Here is a 19,723-nt window from a genome sequence, read left to right as displayed (position 1 = left end):
AACAATGCAGATCAGACTTATCCATGCCTGCCCATCTTGTGTGACTCTTGTCTACGTCCTCCCATAAATTCCCTCAGGAGATCTAGCCAACCTTTCCTTGTGCTCTCATCCCAAGGTTACCTGTGAGTCATTCAGGCCAGTCACCTTTGCTCTCTACATATGACCAGGTGATCTTTTCTATTTGTACATTTTCATGAGAACATTGTTTTACTCTGCTTTTTCTTTGAACATCCTTAGTACTATATGTTTCAACCTGCTTGCACATACCATGCACCTCTCCAATGCCCTTCATATGTTACTTGTTTTAAGCTTTTCAGAGGCTATCATGTTCCTAAACTCTCAAACAACAAAACTAGTAGAATGTTCATATTTTTTTAAAAAAAACTCCAAAACAGGCTCTTGTTTCTGAGAGAAATTCGAGGTCATTAAAGGAGCTTTGCAATTTTCCAAAGGCAGACCAGCCTTGAAAAGACATATTAATAGGAAAAATATTCTTTCCTCTCTATTCCCACTGCCCTCATCACCTCAGGCATGTATAGCTACAAAAACATCCTAGGTGGCCTGTGTGACTCTAAGATTTCTTTGCCCCAGTCTATCCTATACACTAATACATGACTTCCTTATTCAACAATTTTACCATATCTTTCCCCTACTTAAAAACATCTAGTGGCTTCTTTTTACCTATAATATCAAATCTAGATCCCTTTGACTGGCTTTCACACTTTGTCCCCATTTTACCTATCCAATTATCATTTCCCTCCACTGTCCTATACATCCCCTCTGTTCTAGCCAAGCCAGGCTCCTCACTGTCCCCAGCATGCATGCTCATTCCCCATCTCTAAACCTTTGATTGTACTATCAACTTACAGAGAAAATACACTCCTCTCCATGGAATTCCATCTCTCCTTTGGGGTACAGTTTAAAACCCATATCCTCCATGAAGGGAGAGCATTTTAGGCAGAGGAAGCAGCATGAAGTAAGAGAGCATGGAGCGTGTACAGTGTGCATACAGGTTTGTTGTATGAAGTGTAAAGTATGTAGGGGGGGAGTAGTCTGAAATAATGCCTGAAAGGTAGGGTAGCTTTTTGTTTTTCCAAATTAATTTTACTATTTTTTTCTAACTTAGTAAAACAAATTTTGAAATAATTTAACTGGGATGGTGTTGAATATATAAATTAGTTTGGGTAAAATTATCATTTTTTGTATATTGGTCCTGCCTACCCATGAACAATTAATTTTTCTCCAACTACTTAAATCTAATTTTATTTGGATAAAAAGGTTTTCTTTAATTTTGTTTATAAAGTTCCTGGGCTAGTTTTGGCATGTATACTCCTAGGTATTTTAAATAGGGTATTTTTCACTATCTCTTCTTGCAGAGTTTTGTTTATGACATAAAGGAACACTGATGATTTGTATGGGTTTACTTTATATCCTACTACTTTGCTAAAATTATTGTTTCAACTAACTTTTTAACTGAGTCTTTGGGAAAGATAGAGTGGGAACAAGTTGTGGATATCCTTAGATGTCAGGTAAAGGGGTCTGAACTTTATTTATTAGGAAATAGAGAGCTATTGGAGGATTTTGAGCAAAGAAGTGGCATGACCAGATTTTTGTATCAGGAAAACAAGTGTGGCCAGGGTGTGAAGAATGATGTAGGATGAGAGACAGGGTGCAGAGAGCAGAGAGGGGAGTCAGCAGGACAAAAGTGACAGAAAGGTCTATTAGACCTGAATACTGAAAAAAGCTAGGCAAGTGAGATTGGGGGCCTGAACTAGGATAGTGACTAGTGTAATATACAGGAAGGAATGAGTATGAGAAGCCCTATGAAGGTAAATGAAAGGTCATTCTTTGTAGAAGAGGGCATCATTTAAAACATTTTATGTACTATGGTACAAATTATAGGTAAATGTGTTAACTTGACTTCCACATCACTTGGGGTAATTTGGCCTTCACCTGTGGCAGGCACGTGAGTCTGACTATATATAGACCAATGAGAACAGATTACAAATAATAGACTTCTCATGGTAGGAAGATGTATATTTTTAAGTGGGGTTCTGACACTTGAAAACTCTGCATTGATAAGGATAATAATGATAATGCTAGCATTTCCATAGTGCTTTAAGGTTTACAAAGCACTTTAAATGGCATTCAATCCTCACAACTCTGAAGTAAGTGTTACCATACCTACATTGCATATGTGAAAACTGAGGCAGTCAGAGGTTAAGTGACGTGCTGTGACCACACAACTAGTAAGCATCTGAGGCATGCTCTGAACTCACATCTTAATGATTCTAAATCTAGTACTTTATTCTCCTCTGATACCTTGATGCCTATGCTAATGGATCTATGCTTTCATTGATGTGAATACTTCCTTTCCCTAGGCAAATCACAGCTCCTCCACATCTTATCATTCTGTGAATTTCTTCAACAAAATCTCTGTAGGGTACCAATTCAGTTTATTGAGTACCTTGGATGATTCAGTATTCTAGCGGTGTGCTATTTAATGGTAATAACCAATATTGAACAGCAAATATATATTAAGTATTTATTGTGTGTATTGTGCTGGGTGCTGGGAATATAAAGTCAAAAATGAAAGTGAAGGACAGCTAAGTGGCATGGTGGAGAGAGCACTGGCCCTGAAGTCAGGAGTACCTGAGTTCAAATCCGACCTCCGACAATTGAAACTCACTAGCTGTGTGACCTCAAGCAAGTCACTTAACCCCAGTTATCTTGCCCCTGTCTCCCTCAAAAAAAAATGAAAATGGACCCAGGGCTGGAAGAAGATCACATTCTACCGCTGAGGAAAAACAACATGTATGAAGATAAGAAAATACTAAATAAATAGAAGGGTGTTTTTTTGCGGGGGTTAGGAAGTAGTGCTAAAGACTTGGTGAAATCAGAAAAGATCTCCTTTAGGAAACTGTTGAGCACTGAAGAAAGCTAGGGATTCTAAGAGGTAGAGGTGAGGAGAATAAACTTTATGCCTTTTGGAGATAGAGGCAATGCAAAGATATAGAGAAGGGAACATCTCCAGGGAATTTAAAATAGGTGTTTCAGGACAAATTTTAAAATATTGCTTTACTCATATCAGAAACAAACATCATTAAGCACCTCTTCTGTACCAGGTACTGTGCTAAATGCTTTATGTGATGCTTTATGTGATCCTCACAACAACCCTGGGAGGCAGACACTATAATTATCCCCATTTTATAGTTGAGGAAGCTGAGTCAGATGGAGATTAAGTGACTTGCCTAGGACCACGTAGCTAATATGTGAGGTTTGATTTGAACTCAGGGATCCCTGTCTCCAGGCCCAGTGTACTCTTACCACCTAACTGCCTCTGATAGGTAGATTAGATTAGACAAAACATTTATTAGGTGTTTAATCATGCCAGGCACTGCACTTATTTATTTGAACATTTTCTCCATTCTTACTACATGAGCATACCAGCTCTTCTAACTTTGAATATCCTTGATAATGTCATTTTAAATACCCAAATCACCATTGGTGGTGGTGTTGTCACTTATTTATTACTTAAATACATCTTCTCGTTTCCCTTTGGGTCATGAGAAATTTTGATTCTTCTGAGATCTCTAAGGCCTCTTCTAGCTTTAGCATTCTCCAATTCTGTCAAGGATAGGATCCATTAAACTCCCCTACATGATTGGCCTTTCTCTACCTCCTTTGCAGGAAGATTATGTTTTCTTAGCAAGGCATTTTCTAAATTCTTTTAGTTTTCTTGTTCTGATCATTGTCCATCAGTTAAACTTCTTTAGGAAATACTATTCATCAGAGTTCACAGCTTTACTTGGATCCAGTTCCCCTTTTCAGAATCAACAGTTTAGTGAAACTGTTGGTTAGGGTCGAAGCTATTGTCACTGTATAAAGTGATTTCATCTTTATTCTTTCTTCTAATTTGGTGTTAATTTTTAACTTTGCTCTAACTTATTGATGATCTGACGACACGCAGGCAGCCAATTCTGAAATGACCTTTGCATTACTAACTAAATGTTTCCTATCAGCAATCATAGTCAATTTCATCATGCGTGTTTGATTTTGTGATTTTGTTAAATGTCCACTGTGGCTAGGGTATTCCATATCTCTCCTTGGAGAAAATATTAATGATCTACCGTAGTAGTGAAGCTTTTGAGTAATCTATATTCCTTTGATCTCTTTCATTTATCTCCAACCACATTTTCCAACATTTCCCATAATTCCTACCCATAATACCCATCTTTTAATTGATATCACTGAGTATCCAAAGTTTATGTTCGGTTTTGGAGACATTGTGGTACAAGAGAAAAACCATTGAGCTCATAGTCACAAAATCTGAGTTTGAATCCTGATTGCCTTTGTGACATTGGGTAAGTCATTTAATTTCCATGGGCCTCAGTTTCTCATCTGTAAAAATGAGTGGTTTGGAATAGATAGTACCTTCTGACTCTAGCTTTATAAACCTGTAGTTTGGAAGATCTTGTCAAGTTTTTAATTAAATTTCTTTGCTTCATTCTCGGAGGGTTGCATGGACTAAAAACAACCACAGCAACAACAAAAGAGACAGCTCCAAGGGATATTTTGGTACGATGGAGAGATCATTGGGTTGTGAGTAAAGAGATCCATTTTCTACTCCCAGTTCTGTCACCGATTCACTGGATGACTTATGGACCTTGCTTGCCTCGTCCGTAAAATGAGAGGGTTGAACTTGATGCTTTTAGCGTCCCTTTCAGTTCTAATATTCTATAATGCTGTAATTTCTTAGGCAAGAGATCCATAAAGGAAACTCAAATGTTATAGCATCTTGGGGTCATAGTGGATATGAGCACCGGACCTGGAGTCGGGAAAACTTAAGTTCATATATTGTTTCACACCAACTGTGCCACCCTAGGCAAGTTACTCAATCTCTGTTTATCTCAGTTTCCTTATTATACAGCGGAGATTAATGATATTATCTACCTCATAATGTCATTATGAGGATCAAATGAGATAGGTAAGGTATTTTGTAAATCTTAAAATGCTAAATAAATTTTAGTTATAATAATAATTATAATTGCCATCCTCACTATTATTGTCATCTCTAACCTTTTGCAGTTGAAGTTCCACCCCTCGTTTGCTGTATAAACTTGACCAACCACGGGGTAGTAAGAATTTTATTCCCTGCCTCACAGGCTTCGTAGGATCATTTACTTGGATGATTTTGGTTATCGAGGGACCTTAGAGAGATTCTCGTTTTTCAGAGGATGTCTCATCCTCTTTTAGATCCTTTTTAGATGAGGACCTGAAGCCCAGAGAAATAAAGGGGCTCATCTAAGGTCACATAGCTTAATAAGTAGCACAGCTGGTAGTGCACCCCAGGTTTTTTTTTATTTCAATTTAGTAGTAGAAGCAATAGTGATATATTTTTTAATCACTAACCTACAATGGATGTACTAGTGCCACTTGTCAGAAAGAGCACACAAAACCAGATGTACTTAGGGTAGCAATTCTTATATAACCCACGAATTTGTGCGTACAGTTGTTTCTGCCTTGCCTTGCTGAGAGAAAATGTCTCTGTTGTTCTAGATTGTAATTGTCAAGCTTATTAACACAGACTGGGCTGGTTTATCTTTATAGAGCTTAAAGAAGGAAAGGAAATTCCAAAGACCCTGTAAAAAAAAATGAAACATGCTGTTGTTTGTGCTTCTGGGTTTAAAAAAAAAGTGATGCAAGAGATAACTTTTCATACCCACTAACAAAAGCACATTTCATCTTCCCGGTTTTTCACTCCCTCTCCCCTTATGTGACGATGTCATTGAGGAACAACCGATGGTTATCACTCAAGAGTGTAACTAGGGAAACCACAAAACCTGCCCCAATTGCTATGGAGACAGCCATTTATTTGTTCGGTCTCTGACTATTCATTACATCAGCAGAGCAGGAGACTCAAATACGGATACTTTCCAAAAAAAAGAAAGAAAGAAAGAAAGAAATATTTTAATCCCCAAAATAAGAAGAATGAAAACACACACTGGAACATTCAGTGCTTCCTTCAGATTTGCGTTGGCCTGCCTTGACATGTTACAAAATGCATCTATATAGAGAGATTCCCCTCTACCTTTAAAAAAAGAAATAGATGCTACGGTAGGTTTTTATTTAAAGATACCTAGTTTTAGTGCCTGGAATCCTGGTTTGTGAATAAGCAGTTTTGCCGGGATGCGCTGTGCTGGGAGACCCAGACTGATACGGAGTCCATTATCAGCTCAGATGATTCCACTTTGGTTTTTTAGGTTCATCCTGAAGAGTCAATTCCTAAGAGCCACGTCACCACAAGAAATCCAAAAATATCTTCTAGAATAGCAAGGGTAGTAGATTCTCCAAACACTGAGCCAGGCCCTTATTTCCATTGTTCCGTCTAGGGCACGTCAAGGTAAAAAGTTTCCTTCACAAATATCAGATAGACGAGGACTTCTCTGTTGATCTGAACACAGTTAAGATTTCTTTTATTTTGTTTTCATTTGCAGGAACTGGTAAAGATGGATCCCTAAGTTAGGCTCGGTCTTACTGTATACTGACCTGAATTCACGTTGTTTTTTTTTTCTTTTAAAGATCTTGAGTGGTAACTCTGCTCCACTGGTTTGCAATTTCTTCTTTTTTTTTTTCAGTTGCAAAATTCATTTGCAAAACTCCTAACAGAGTAAACATGCAAGTAGATTTATTGATATTTCCTACCGATGTGTAAAATGTTCCTTTATTCTCCTAGTCTTGATGTCCTTCTTGTTATTAATCTATCATCTGTGTTTGTATTGTAGTAGCGCTTTCCTGCATGAGTATTTATCAGAGGAAATGTAGCTATTCTCCTGCTGAGGAGTTGCATATGTTGAACAGCAATATGAAATATATTAAATAAAAGGTATTAAACCCATCTAATGGCAAAGCATGCATAATGATGCTTGTTAAATAGATTCATGTTTAAATTTTTAACTAGGCTCCAGGCAGGGCATACAGATCATAGACCTTAATTAACCTAGGACTTTCTTCTTTGTAATGTTGATTCAGTTGGTTGAATTCTACAAAACCCTAATAAACACAATTATTCAAGTATCTCTGTATATGTCTATATTTGTATAATAAATGCCAGGGATCTGTAAAATGAATCATTACCCTAATTTTTGAAGATATGTGTTAACACAGAGATTAAAAAAAGCAAATATAACTATATCAATATCATTAAAATATAAACATATAGTTATTGGCTATGTGTAGACATGGGTCTCTAGCTAAAGATACCCATTTTATGTATCTATAAATGCACATATATCAATGTACCTAAATGTTTGAAGTTAAATTTTGGAAATGCATCTGTTTTATCTTTTGAGATTAATTTGTTCTTTAATGTATGATTATAGTAGCCACTTAAAGATGTAAAGTTAGTGATATTTCATTAGCAGCTTGCAGGAAGGTTTTTGCATACAAAGTATAACTAGTACTTTGTACATTTCCTTTGAACATTTATATTGTCCCATTTCACTAGCTAAAATAATTTTATGTTTTCATTTTTTTCCCAGTTGAAGAATCTGGACTTCACTAGACAAATGTCTTTTATAATTTCATTCCTCCCTTAATAGAAAAATGTCTTAGATTATCACAAGAAGCAACGTTCAAAAAATGTGCCCAGCTTCTTCACTTTCCATTTAAAACACAGTTAAAACAAAACAAGGTGATATGTTCTTGTGTTTCTGCTGCTTTATAAGATTTTACTTGCCAGTCTTGTTCTGGGAATGTAGTGTCTCCTTTTTGGAGTCGCAATGCTATAATTTTTTTGTGTGTGTTTTGAGGCATAGTGATTTTTAAAAAATTTTTGCTATATCCCCCCCCACATAACCCAGAAAATAAGAGCTACGTGGTATATGATAAATGTATTTATGGATAAATATTAATTAAAGTGAATTAAAATCTTTTTAAAAAAATTTTTATTGATTTCAGCCGTTCTCCTCTGTATATTACATGATCAGAGTTTGAGGACCCTGCTTTAAAATGATCATTTCCTTGAAGGCAAAGACTTTGTCTGCCTAGCACAGTAGTGGGTTCATAGAAGGACTACAACAAATTTTTATGATTTTAGTTTTTTGTTTTATTTATTCAAAGACATGTTTTGACTTGGGAATTAATTCCCTTCACACTTTAATACAGAAGAACATTTCTGTCAAATTTCTAAATACAGGCTAACTAATAGAAATTGGTGGCCCACCCCAAAGAATTTGGAAAATAATCCATTTGGTGATTTAGGAAACATTGCAGTAATGCTGGCTATCTTAGCCGCTCACGTCCTGGAGCGGAGAGTGCCTGTTAATTTGGTCCAAAGCACTCTGATAATATACAAAGGGATAGCTCTGAAGGAGGAAATGTATCCTAAAACAATAGCCATCTATAGGCTCTTATTTTGAAAGGTGAACAATTTAATCATTTATTCCAGATAGTAAACAGACTCAGTTTTCTACTTTTCATTCAGATTGGGTAGTCTTTGGATGTTTCATTTTCAAAAATAAATTCCCAAAGCCCTAGTGGAGAAAGGAGGAAGAAAGGGGTAGAATATGATATTTCTTATAATGCAGAGAAGAGAAATAAAAATATATTCTCTTCTTGGGGCTAAATCCCCTGAATTTTGAATCTTTCTAGTTACTGTTCTCAGTTCCTGGATTTTTTTTCACTCGAGTTTTGAAATATTTACCCAAACTTTAAACCACTAAGAAATCTTGTGGTCCCTTTTCAGCATGAAAATGGAAATTTAGATCAAATGTCCAATGTAGTAATAGGATGGCGTATTGTGCTTACAAATGAGAGTTCTTACAAAAATTCCATCTGTTGGTTGTTTTGAGAGAGTAACTTTACATTCTTACATCAGCTTTCGGACATTTGCCCGATCGACTTTGGTGCTTTCCCAGAGCATCATAGCAGCCGGAAAGCTATTCTCGTCTCTGAGTTTGTCTGCTACCTTTTTTACTTCTTAATAGTGAATTCCAGCTGCAGAAATCTGTGATCCCAGGAGCTCCCAAGGAAATCAAAGCAGGTAATTTAATTCAGACAAATTCCAGGACTGCCCCACTCACCTTGGCAGAAGAGTACGGAGCAAATGTGTGAAGTTGAAATCCAGTGCTCTTTACCATGCCGGAGGAAACTATGGGCAGTGTTATTTTAGCCTCAACTGAGGATGCTTCATATTTAATCTCCAGCATTCCTCTTCCTCAGTCCATAAACAATCAGATTTTCCTTTCCAAACCTCCTTCCCAAAGCCCATGGGGCTTCCTCTCTAGGACTAAAGGAGATGTGCTTTGGATCTGTCCCTCCACAAGTTGTTAAATTGTCAAACCTGAATCCAGGTCTGACATTTTCTAAGTCCTCACTTTGATACTTCCAGAGGTCTTTATTTCATACAGATATTTGGGAGTATATTTTATTAGCACTGGAAAACTGGCTTCTTATGACCCAAGGGAAAGTAGAAACAAAAACCTTTAAGCATCCCAGGAATGGGACCCCCAATGGGCTGTGGAGTCTCTGGAATGAAATCTGTATTTAACTGAGAGGTGTGGGTCTTTTTGTTTGCTTTAAAAGAGTGTCTTAGAACAAATTCTTTCAAAGGCGTGAAATAGACCTTTGACATGGGAACTTGTAACATCTATCAGCAGGCTCAAGTTAAGTCATCCCACAGAAACAGACCTCCAAGACAGATGCCATCATACTGGCTCCCAAAGTTTCATGTGTTTGTATATCCTAATGACAAGATTATAATAATTTATTTCCAGGTATCCTGCTCCGGTATAGTCGGAAAAGCGTCAGTTTTGTGTTTGTGATGCTGCCCATGGCCTACAATAATGCGAAATATTTTTATGCCTCTAATTTCTATAGATTTAAAAAAAGTTATTCTGGTGACATTTTTGAAGCAAATATTTTATTTTGTTTTTACTGTTGAGACCATCTCATCTACTAAACTAATTACTGAAAGTGTTCTTTGACTCTGAAAAATTGTGGAAAATGGAAAAATCTGGCTTTATGTTTGGCACTATGTAGACAAATTGGTCTCAATGGTTGGCTAAAAATTTTCACTTTCATTTGGGTTTGTGGCTTCTCATAGATCTAACTAGAGACTGGTATAATAAATAGTGTGACTGAAGTGTGGCTTTTTGACTAGCACATATAGTAGTCACTGTAAACTCTGCCGCTTGGGCTTAGCACACCGAGTATTGTTATAGCGAACAGATAACCATGCCAGTTAAAAATAAACAGGGCTACATCCTCACAAGTGAAGAATGAAAATGGAACCCATTCAGATATCCTTATTTCAAATTCTGATAGTTTTCATATGTGTTTTTAAATAGCAACTACATAAAGCAGACGTAGACAATTATATTCCTATGTCAAACCCTAGTTCCCTTTACTTATGGTTAAACAACTACCCGTCAACTGGGACTATCAAGTGAAAGTTTTAAAACATCACATAATTGACATGATATATTAGACATTCCTATTTGCCTTAAGGTGGCCAGACTCTATTTGTAATAAATGCTACTTCTAGGATGCATGGCACCCTATAAGGATGTCAAATACCATGGGAGGTATAGCAGGATCTAGGTAGGCTGGCATCATCTCTTCTTTCCTCTAGCAAGTGTTTTCTCCTTTAACACCTGCTTCCCCGTTGCCATTTTTCTTTTATTCTTTCTTTTCCTCTGAATTCTGGCATTATAATGTTAAATGCTTACCATTAAAAGTTCCCTGCTTTTTTACCTGACATCCTTGGAAAGCCAACTGAAATGGTCTGGAAATACGGCCAATCAATAACATACAACCAAAACAAACCCAAAGGGCAATTTCAGCAGAAATTGAGGACCAAGAGCTTGCCGATCTCTGGCCACTGTCCTAGAGTCCAGTCTGATCACTTAAATGTCATGCTGCTTAGGTAGGACTGGGATTTTGCCTAATTCAGCAGGTTCCATGAACATTTTCTTGGAGTTATAAGTCAATTGCATTGTATTTCTTCTTGGTTAAGGTTCGGTGGCCTTGTCTCGGGCTTGGGGGCAGGGTAGTTGGGGAGTGAGGAGATTGGACTAGTGTTAATTCTTAAGTCCTTGAAATATTGATAAATCTGAAAGAATGGAGATCATATTAAGTTGCTTATATGGGATACGGGAGAGGAATGATGACTCTAGCATTAACTAGTGTTAAGACATAAACCCTGGAAATGTTGATAAATCTGGAAGATCATACTAATTTGCTTACATGGGACATTAGAGGGGAATGGGGAAACTCCAACACTAACAGAATAGCCATAGGATGTATTGTGCTAGTATGAAGAACCACTTCAAGGAAGGTGATATAGGCATGGCCCAGAGTAACAATCCTATGGGGATAAAATCCCATAAGCAGCTTGAAGTCATCACTATACATTGAACCCACAAATTTAAAGAGTACTTTTGCCTACTGAGATGCTAACTTCCTGTTTCGTTAAAAAAAAAAAATTAAGATGCCTAAATCTTATTTGAGCTTTTACTAAAATAATGAAATTTCCCACAACACCACGGCAGGATCTTTTCATACCCCATCTCTATTGGGTATGTAACTGGGTGTGTTTTTTACATGTGCATAGATACACACATGTACACTTACTTTATATATTGTCCAACAACATTTTCACTGCCACAGTGTCATTCTTTTAAGAAATTTGGGTAGATTTCCTGAAGATCATCTAATGTATCTTTACCCTTTTCTTTAAGGAAGATCAAATCGTCTCTGTAAAGTGTAATACACCATACAAATCATAATCCATGTGATAGACACATTTTTCCTGATATTAAAAAAAAAGATTTATCTTTAAGTTTTCTAGTATTGTTGTGCTTCTTATAGTCAGTTACTGGGAAGATTGTTATAGGATTCACCAGTGTAAAGTTAAAGAGAAAATCTGTCAATTGCAAATTTAGCATATTTTTTTCCTTCTGAGATCGTATTGGTTATATATGTATATATATTTTTAATTCCCAGGCATACATACTATATATGTCTATATTCATACACAGATACACATTAGGAAGGCCCTACATGTATTTTGTTTTTAAATGTTATTTGCTGAAAGATTCCCCAAATATCTGACTCCAACTAAAATTCTAGAGTCTTCAATTCATGCTGAAAATGTGAAACTAATGAAAACATCTATTTCTAAGACATAAGTAAAACACTCACTGGATAGCAGGGATGGAGGGTGGAAGGGGAAGAAAGGAGGTACCAAATAGGTGCATTTAATCCTTCCCAATTTAAAATGAAGTGGTCCATCTTTCTTTAAGGCAGTAACTATAATGCTTCCTCTCCCCCCCTCCCCCCAGTGCTTCTATCAATGGATTTCTTTAATGCTGATGATGGTTGGTGCAGTTTGTGGGAATCTGTATTTAGTCAGAAATGTTTCAATAGAATGACCTACCAGATGGGACCAGTAACAATGCAGAAAGGCATCGAACCACCACAGACATTTGGTGCTTAGAATAATAAAAAGACTATAAAATTAGATTAGTTGAGTCTAATTTGGAATTGGTATATTCCCCATGCACCCTTGCAGCTCTTGGGCAGATAAAGCCCTGAGATTTAGCACTGTGTCAGGACAGAGGACTGCAACTTCCAGTAAAAGGGAAAAGAGAGAGAGGGAGAGAGAGCGAGAGAAAAGAGGCATTCTGGGAGGTCGCAGAGGGCAGAGCAGTGACCTCCAATGATTTACAGGCCTTTAGCTTAATGAAATTGTTTCAGTGACATGACAGTAAGAGCTCGTAATGGATTGGATGCCCTAATGTAATGAAATTACTCCCTTCTGCCTTAAAAAAAAAAATGCGCAATTAATATTTACTGAGACCTGACAGCCTTTGGTGTGCTCGTCTGTGCAGTTCTTTCAGACAGTCAGTGAGGAGAGACAGAGCAGCGTGGCAGGCAGTGAGCAAACCTCCTCTCTGGTGCCGAGCACAGACTGCAAAGGGGTAGAGGGACACACCGGTGGCCAGGGGACGCCGGGCCCCCCGGGCTTCAAGGCGGCCCCCAGTTCTTCCCTACCCAGCCTTCATGCTCTCCCCTTCATTTTCTGCAGGCAACTGGACAACAACCAAATCAGCTGTATCGAAGATGGAGCCTTCAGAGCCCTGCGCGATTTGGAGATCCTGTGAGTTGATTTTGTGATTTGCTCTTCCTGTGTGTGTGTGAGTGTGTGTGTGTCTGTGTGTGTGAATGTGTTGTGTGTGTGTGTCTGTCTGTGTGAGTGTGTACACGTTTCTGTGTCCCTTGCTGCAATGCTATTAAAATTGAAAAGGGGTAGAGCCCTCTGGGTTGTCTTGGTCAAAGAGTTGCAGGCAGCAAAGTGTGATTTCTCACCTCCCACAAACTGGGGTTCCTCCTAATTAAGTCACAATAGAGCCGCCGCTCCCAGGGAGCTCCGAAAATGCCATATTTGTTGCTGGGTGAAACAGATGGACCGTGGCTGGGCAAGAACCTTACACGGTATACAGTGAGAGGCTTTCAGAGTATATGTGAGCAGAAAGGATGGGTAACAGGTTTGGGCTAGGGGCAGGTTGGAAAAGAGGGCCAGTTAGAATTACCCCAAATCAGAAAGGGGTCCTCTGGGCAGAGGGCAGGTGCTAATCTCCAAAGAGATCTTGTGGCAGGGCATAGCAACCAACCAAACAAACAAACAAAAAGTCCACTTATTGTTGCCGAGATCTCCTCTCTAATTTAAATCCTAACTTTATGCATTGACCCTAAAGGACCATGGAAAACAAAGGCTATAGGATGTCCCCGCTCGATCACCACCCACAATTTCCACCCAGCCTGTCTGGGGGGGGGAAAAACATTGTTGATCAAAGTGCTCCAGAGCTAGTCACATAAAGTTTCTAACTGGCATGAAAAAGGCAGCCTGATTACAAACCAGTGGGGAAAGTCCTCAGTGCCCCACAGCCTGGCAGTTCCCTCCACTAGCTGGTGTCATTGGGTAAATGTGAGATTTTGATGGTGGCCACAGGAAGCTATATTTCCCATTGGAAATATAGAAAAGGGCGCTGCATGGGTAAAGAACACTGTACTTGTCATTAGCCAACTATATGACCTTGGACAAGACACTTCCTCTCAGTCTCAGTTTCCCTAACTCATTGAGCCTCAGTTTCTCTCGTCTATGAAATGGGGACGGTGGAGTAAAAGGTCTCTAAATTCCTTTCTACTTCCAGTATCCTATGATTCTAAATTATTCTGATAGTATCATTTCACCCAAGAGAGAGGGGTGTATTAGAGATTTATTTTATCCTTTCCTTAAAATGAATGATTCAGAAACTGAAGAATATGTATCTCTGACTCTCAGATGAAGGAATGAATGAATGTATGAAGAAGTCACCTTTGTACTTGAGGGAAGAAAGAGAAAGAGAAAATCCCCACTCTACTCACACACCCCACCTGAACCCTGCCCTGCAGACAGAGATGAGTTGAAAAAGGCCTAGCCACATTATTAGTGAAGGAGATGAATCAGGGAAGGATCATGGGAAATAAAAGGGAGATACGGATGCTGTGAGACTTTTGAAATCTGATGAGAGGCAAAGTAGCAGAATGAAAAGATCATTGGATTCAGTGATAGATGATCTGGTTTTGAGTCCAAGTTCCAATACTTACCAGTCATATGGTTGTGAGCAAGTCACGACCTCTGTATACTTCAGTCTCCTCACCTATAAAGTGGGGATAAGAAAAATTTTGCTACCTGACTCAAAAAGCTAGTGGGTGGGTAGTGCTCTGCAAACCCTAAATTGCTATAGTAATGAGCAAAGCAAGGGTGTGACACCTCACGTCCCTGGACAGTCCCATCTAGCACTTAGAAAAGCAAGAAATCCACTCTTCTTAACCAAACCCAAATACCAGGGTGGGCAGAATATTAGCAACAAAGCCATACAACCCTGGTGTCTCTGCATTTCACAACTCAGGCCTCCCCTAGTGAATAGCATTTGGGGCAAGGGTAAGGATAATCCTAACTTTTTGCTCCCTTATTAAAGAGAGAAAATCTGAAAAAAAAAGAAGAAGAAGAAGAAGAAATCACCGGCTGCCATAAAGCAAATGTGATTTTTCACCCAACATATTAGTTACTTTCCACAACCAGATATAGCAGAAACTGTCCTTAGTCAAGCATGGTACATCTGACCCCTTCGGTAGCATTGGACAAATCCTTTTCTTTCTAAGTTCATAGGGAAGAAGGAAATATATGGCATTGGTACCCAAATACATCAGTTTCTCCTAAATTAAAGCATAAAGATCTGTGATGGTAAAGACATGGTTGCCAAAAGCCAATGGGATCTGATTTTATCATCTCAATTCCAAACTAGCTCAGATCGGTATCATTGCTTTAGACTTGCTCTTCTGGCCCTGCATAGTTAAGCACTTAAAATTAATCATAATCAGTGATTCCATGAGTTTTAAATGTCTAGCATAGGTATGTAGCACTGAAGTAATCCATCTTAGCACTGATAGAGTCTGAAATTGGTTAGCGCTAAGTATTTCATGAGACCTCTCTTGTTGAAGAATTACCCTCCACTCTCCCACCTAACCCACTCTTCCCTCAAATCCCAGAAACTCAGTCATTTTCATTTCCACACGAACATCTAATTGATAATAACAACAGGCAGCATTTAGCTAGTGCTTTGGGGTTGGCAAAGCACTTTACGTATATTATCTCACTTGATAAACAGCATCTCTGATATTAAAGTGGACACTAGAAAATGTTGGAAATTAACTAATAAGTGGGCTTTAAGCACACTTGATGGGGGGAGGGAAGGGAATTCCAAAACTATCCCCATTCCCACAAAAGACAATGTGTCAATGCACAACATGAAGAAACCAAACTTTGTGACTTTAGTGAGGTGACCCAACCAATTATTTCATACGAAGAGGGACGCTGCTTAACCCTAGGCAGCAGAGCTAAGGACCCATGAGAGGCAGATTTTGGCTCAGTATAAGGGAGAAGTTAACAATTAGAGCTGTCCAAAAACAGAATGGACATGCTGGTAGGAGCAGTTTCCTGTCACAGGTAGCCTTCAAAGCAGAAGCTGGATTGGTGGCATTGCGGATAGTATGCCCGCTTTGGGTGGGAATTAGCCTCACTTAAACTCTGCAGTTCCTCACAACTCTATAATTCTGTGAGTCTGTACTTTACCCATACATTCTAAAGCTGTCAGCAGGAAGCAGGGAGCCAGAGAGACCTATGGTAATCCCAGGGAACACCGTCTTCTAACTGACTTGGGGAGGGGGGGGGAGGGAAGTTGTTATATTGGAAGCACCTGTGGAAATAGATCAAGTGGTCCCATCTCCCTTGGAAATAGAGGAGCTGTATCCTTCCATGAAAACAATCATTTAAGCCTCCTGTTTCAGATTTTGCCACCAAGGCGAGGTTGATACGGCCAATTGCATTGTCTTAGGAAAGAGATAAGTACTAAATGAAAGACAGCTTTTAAAGCCAGTTTGTAGGGGTGGATGGCAATTGTCAGAGACTGATGCCATTTTAAAAGCTGTATGAGTATTGCCTGCTTGTCACCAGTGTATTATCAAATGCTACTTTTAATAATAACCATAGCTCACATTTCTGTAGTACTTGAAGTATATAGAGACTGCAACCCTGACTACTAGTTCAAGTATTGTTATCTCTATTTTAAAGATGGGGAAACTGAGGCTCAGAATGGTCAAGTGGCTTCCCCATGATTACACAGCTAGTATTAAAGCCAGGACTTTAACCAAGGTCTTCTTACTCCCAAGTCCATTGTTTTTCCACCATCACATGCCAACTCTCTAATCACCCTAGGTTCTTCCCTAGGTCAGCAGAGTCAATGGAATCATAGAATTTGGGAGTTGAAAGGGCCTCATCAGCCATCTGCTCTAGTCCATACCTGAAAAAGGAAAAACCTCAGGCTGCGTATGTGACAAGTAGCCATCCTGCCTAAGGAGAGGCTGAGTATGGGAGTGTTTGCCATGGAGGACCTTACTGGAACTGCATCATACGATTGCTGGTGAAATCAGATCTACCAAGAGATTCCCTCCTCCAGTTTCTGTTTAGCAGAGCTAGTATTTACCTTTGGATCCTGTACCTGTCCCTCAGTGAATTGCAAAGAATTGCAAAGTCTTTCCATTACATCCCATTCCGCCACAGCAGTATAGAATCATTCTGTCTGATCACTGAATTATTTGCATTACTACACCTCACTCAGAAGATATCTACAAGCGAAACTGAATGAAAATCAGAGGATTTTTTGTTTGTTTATTTTGTAAATTGAATCCTGTTTTCCCACTTACACCCGTAACTCTGATTGATCTTCAATTTATGGTAGAACCTAACAGTTTAGCATTAATTTTTTCTGTCCTTTCTTGACATACCAGCAAATACTTAATAGTCAGTAAACAAACATGAAAATGCAGTCGAATAGATGGTTCTATAAAGAGATCCTTACGTGAAGCAGGTGATGCCTTTGTGACACCAATCCTCATGACCCCCTAAACCATCTGTTCTATTACAGTGGACTTATATGTTTAGAGATTTTGTTTTGTTTCGTTAAGTGGACTATACCTGTATTAAGTCCAGGAAGTCCAAGTAGGTGTGTCCCTTTGTACCTAGTAAATCATTAATCAATGGGTTTGTTTTTATTCATTCATACATTCCCTGCCTGTGTTCCCGGTTGTAGGTGAGGTCATTTGTCAATTTCTTAGGCAGTGTATATCCATTGATTCTCAACATTCTCAGCCAGCCAGGGCAAGAGAACTTTAGGACACCAAGGCAGAGCTAGGAGATTCAGATAGCTGGCCTGCCATGTGTCTCCATAACTTAGCAGAGAAATAGTGGTATGGTGCAGCATGTAGGGTATTGGACTTGAGTCACCCTCATCCGTCTGGTCTTCACTTTCTTCATCTATAAAAGAGGGTTGGATTTGATGATCTATAAGGTACCTTCCAATTCTAAATCTATGATCTTTACCAAATATTTAGAAAACAAACTATCACAGAATTGGGGAGGGTGGGAAGAGGTGGGGAGAAAAAAACTCATGCTACTCACCTGGGAGTTACTTCCTAGCAACACAAAGACAGGTTGCCAAAGATGTTGGGATAGAGTGTAGAAAATTTTTAAAAATATCTTGTCTTCCTCTGGTTGGTCAGATCTTGGCCAATCCCTATTCTCAACTAAATCATATAATCTGTATATTTCTCATGTGCACCAAGTTGAACGTGACTCTTTTCTCAGTCTATATTGAGTAGATATTGTGAATATTCCTGTTACTTTTCCAAATGCTGGTCTGTTGGGGGGAACACTTAATGAAAATGGGTTGAACGGTGGGGCGAGAGGGGAGGAGTTGAAGTCCAAATCCTTTGTAAACTTTTCCAGAAAAAAAAATTCACACTATATATGAACTTGGGGGGGGGGGAAGTAAAGGAAATAATTAAATGTTTATGATCAAGAAAGAGTACGTTCTTGTTTTCAGTACTGTTTCATCTTGAAATACTTTAAGGTTTTTTATCACCAGGCTCCTTAGTCAAAGAAATTTCTACATGCCACATTCTTCTGGAGTTCCTGAGGACATATGAAGAGTTGGGGTGGTGGCTTGGAGGCTGTGACTCCCCCATGTCTAGGGATAGGCAAGGTAGGCAACTGCCTAAGGCACAACACACCTTGAAATACAAGAGACACTTTTAATATGACTTTTTTGTAAGTATGCATAATTTTAATGGCAGTAAATTCTGGTCTCCACAACACACGAGTATCACTTTGGGGGGTGGGGTGTTGCTTTTTGGTCTCACTAATTTTGTCTGAAGTCATCACATATGTAAGGGGTGTGATTTTTCCAACTCAATGGGACATAGCTTTAAGCCATGCCTAGGGTATGGAAACACCTTGTCTTGACTCTGACACTGGATTTTAAACTGACTGGGGTCACTAACCTAGGAACCCATCAGGGTGCTGTTTTTCCTCTTATGGGCCACTCTTCTCAAGAAATGAGCCATTCGGTGAATCCCCTTTGATTTTGAAGGCAATTTCCCCTTTAGTATAATCCAGGGAGGTAAAAAGTAAGGCATGAATCAGACCCACAGTTGATTTTTAAAAAAAAAAATCACAATGGACTCATATCAATTTTTGCCATTTCTCTCCCATCTACCTCATTTTGATTATTATCCCAAATTTCTTTTTTTTTTTGGTCTGGGTCTGCAGCTTCATCGGTTTGCATAGCTCCTAATAAATCAACTCCCCAAACTGATGCAAATCAGCAATTTCAGTACTTTACTCATAACTTTTAGTCTTAGGAAGTTGCCAAGGGCAAAGAGAGCTGAAGTAAACAGTCTCATTTGAACCCAGATCTTCTTGATTCCGTGACTGACCCTCCATCCATTCTGCCACACCTCCTATCAGGGATAATAGTGATAGATAGTGTGGTGCAATAGGTAGAAGTGAACCTCACACTTGGAATAGGTGGAAGCTGGACCTCCAACACATACGTGATCTGCGTCAAAGAACTCAGCTTCGAGGCTCTGAGTCTCTCACCTAAAACTGTTCATTGATCTGCACTAGCAGAGTGAGTTTGTTCATTGGGAGTTCCCTATACAAATGAAATCATAGGTCCAGTCTAAATAATAATCATAATAACTAACATTTATAAAGGGACTTTAAGGATTTACAAAGCCCATGATATATTATCTTGCTGAATTCTCACAATGATTGTGA

At 38.8% G+C, this 19,723-nt stretch overlaps 1 protein-coding gene across 1 annotated transcript in view; it reads left to right on the top strand.

Annotated features, from left to right (window-relative positions):
* Nucleotides 1-19,723, top strand: part of SLIT3 (slit guidance ligand 3) — a 792,609-nt gene that overhangs the window by 567,261 nt on the left and 205,625 nt on the right. The window contains exon 6 of the mRNA XM_036752562.1: nt 13,091-13,162. Within this exon, the coding sequence (XP_036608457.1) occupies nt 13,091-13,162 (72 nt within the window). The remainder of the gene's footprint in view (nt 1-13,090; nt 13,163-19,723) is intronic.

This window comes from Trichosurus vulpecula, chromosome 3 (assembly GCF_011100635.1).
Source record: "Trichosurus vulpecula isolate mTriVul1 chromosome 3, mTriVul1.pri, whole genome shotgun sequence".
Taxonomy (NCBI): domain Eukaryota; kingdom Metazoa; phylum Chordata; class Mammalia; order Diprotodontia; family Phalangeridae; genus Trichosurus; species Trichosurus vulpecula.
This window is presented reverse-complemented; position numbering and strand designations above follow the sequence as displayed.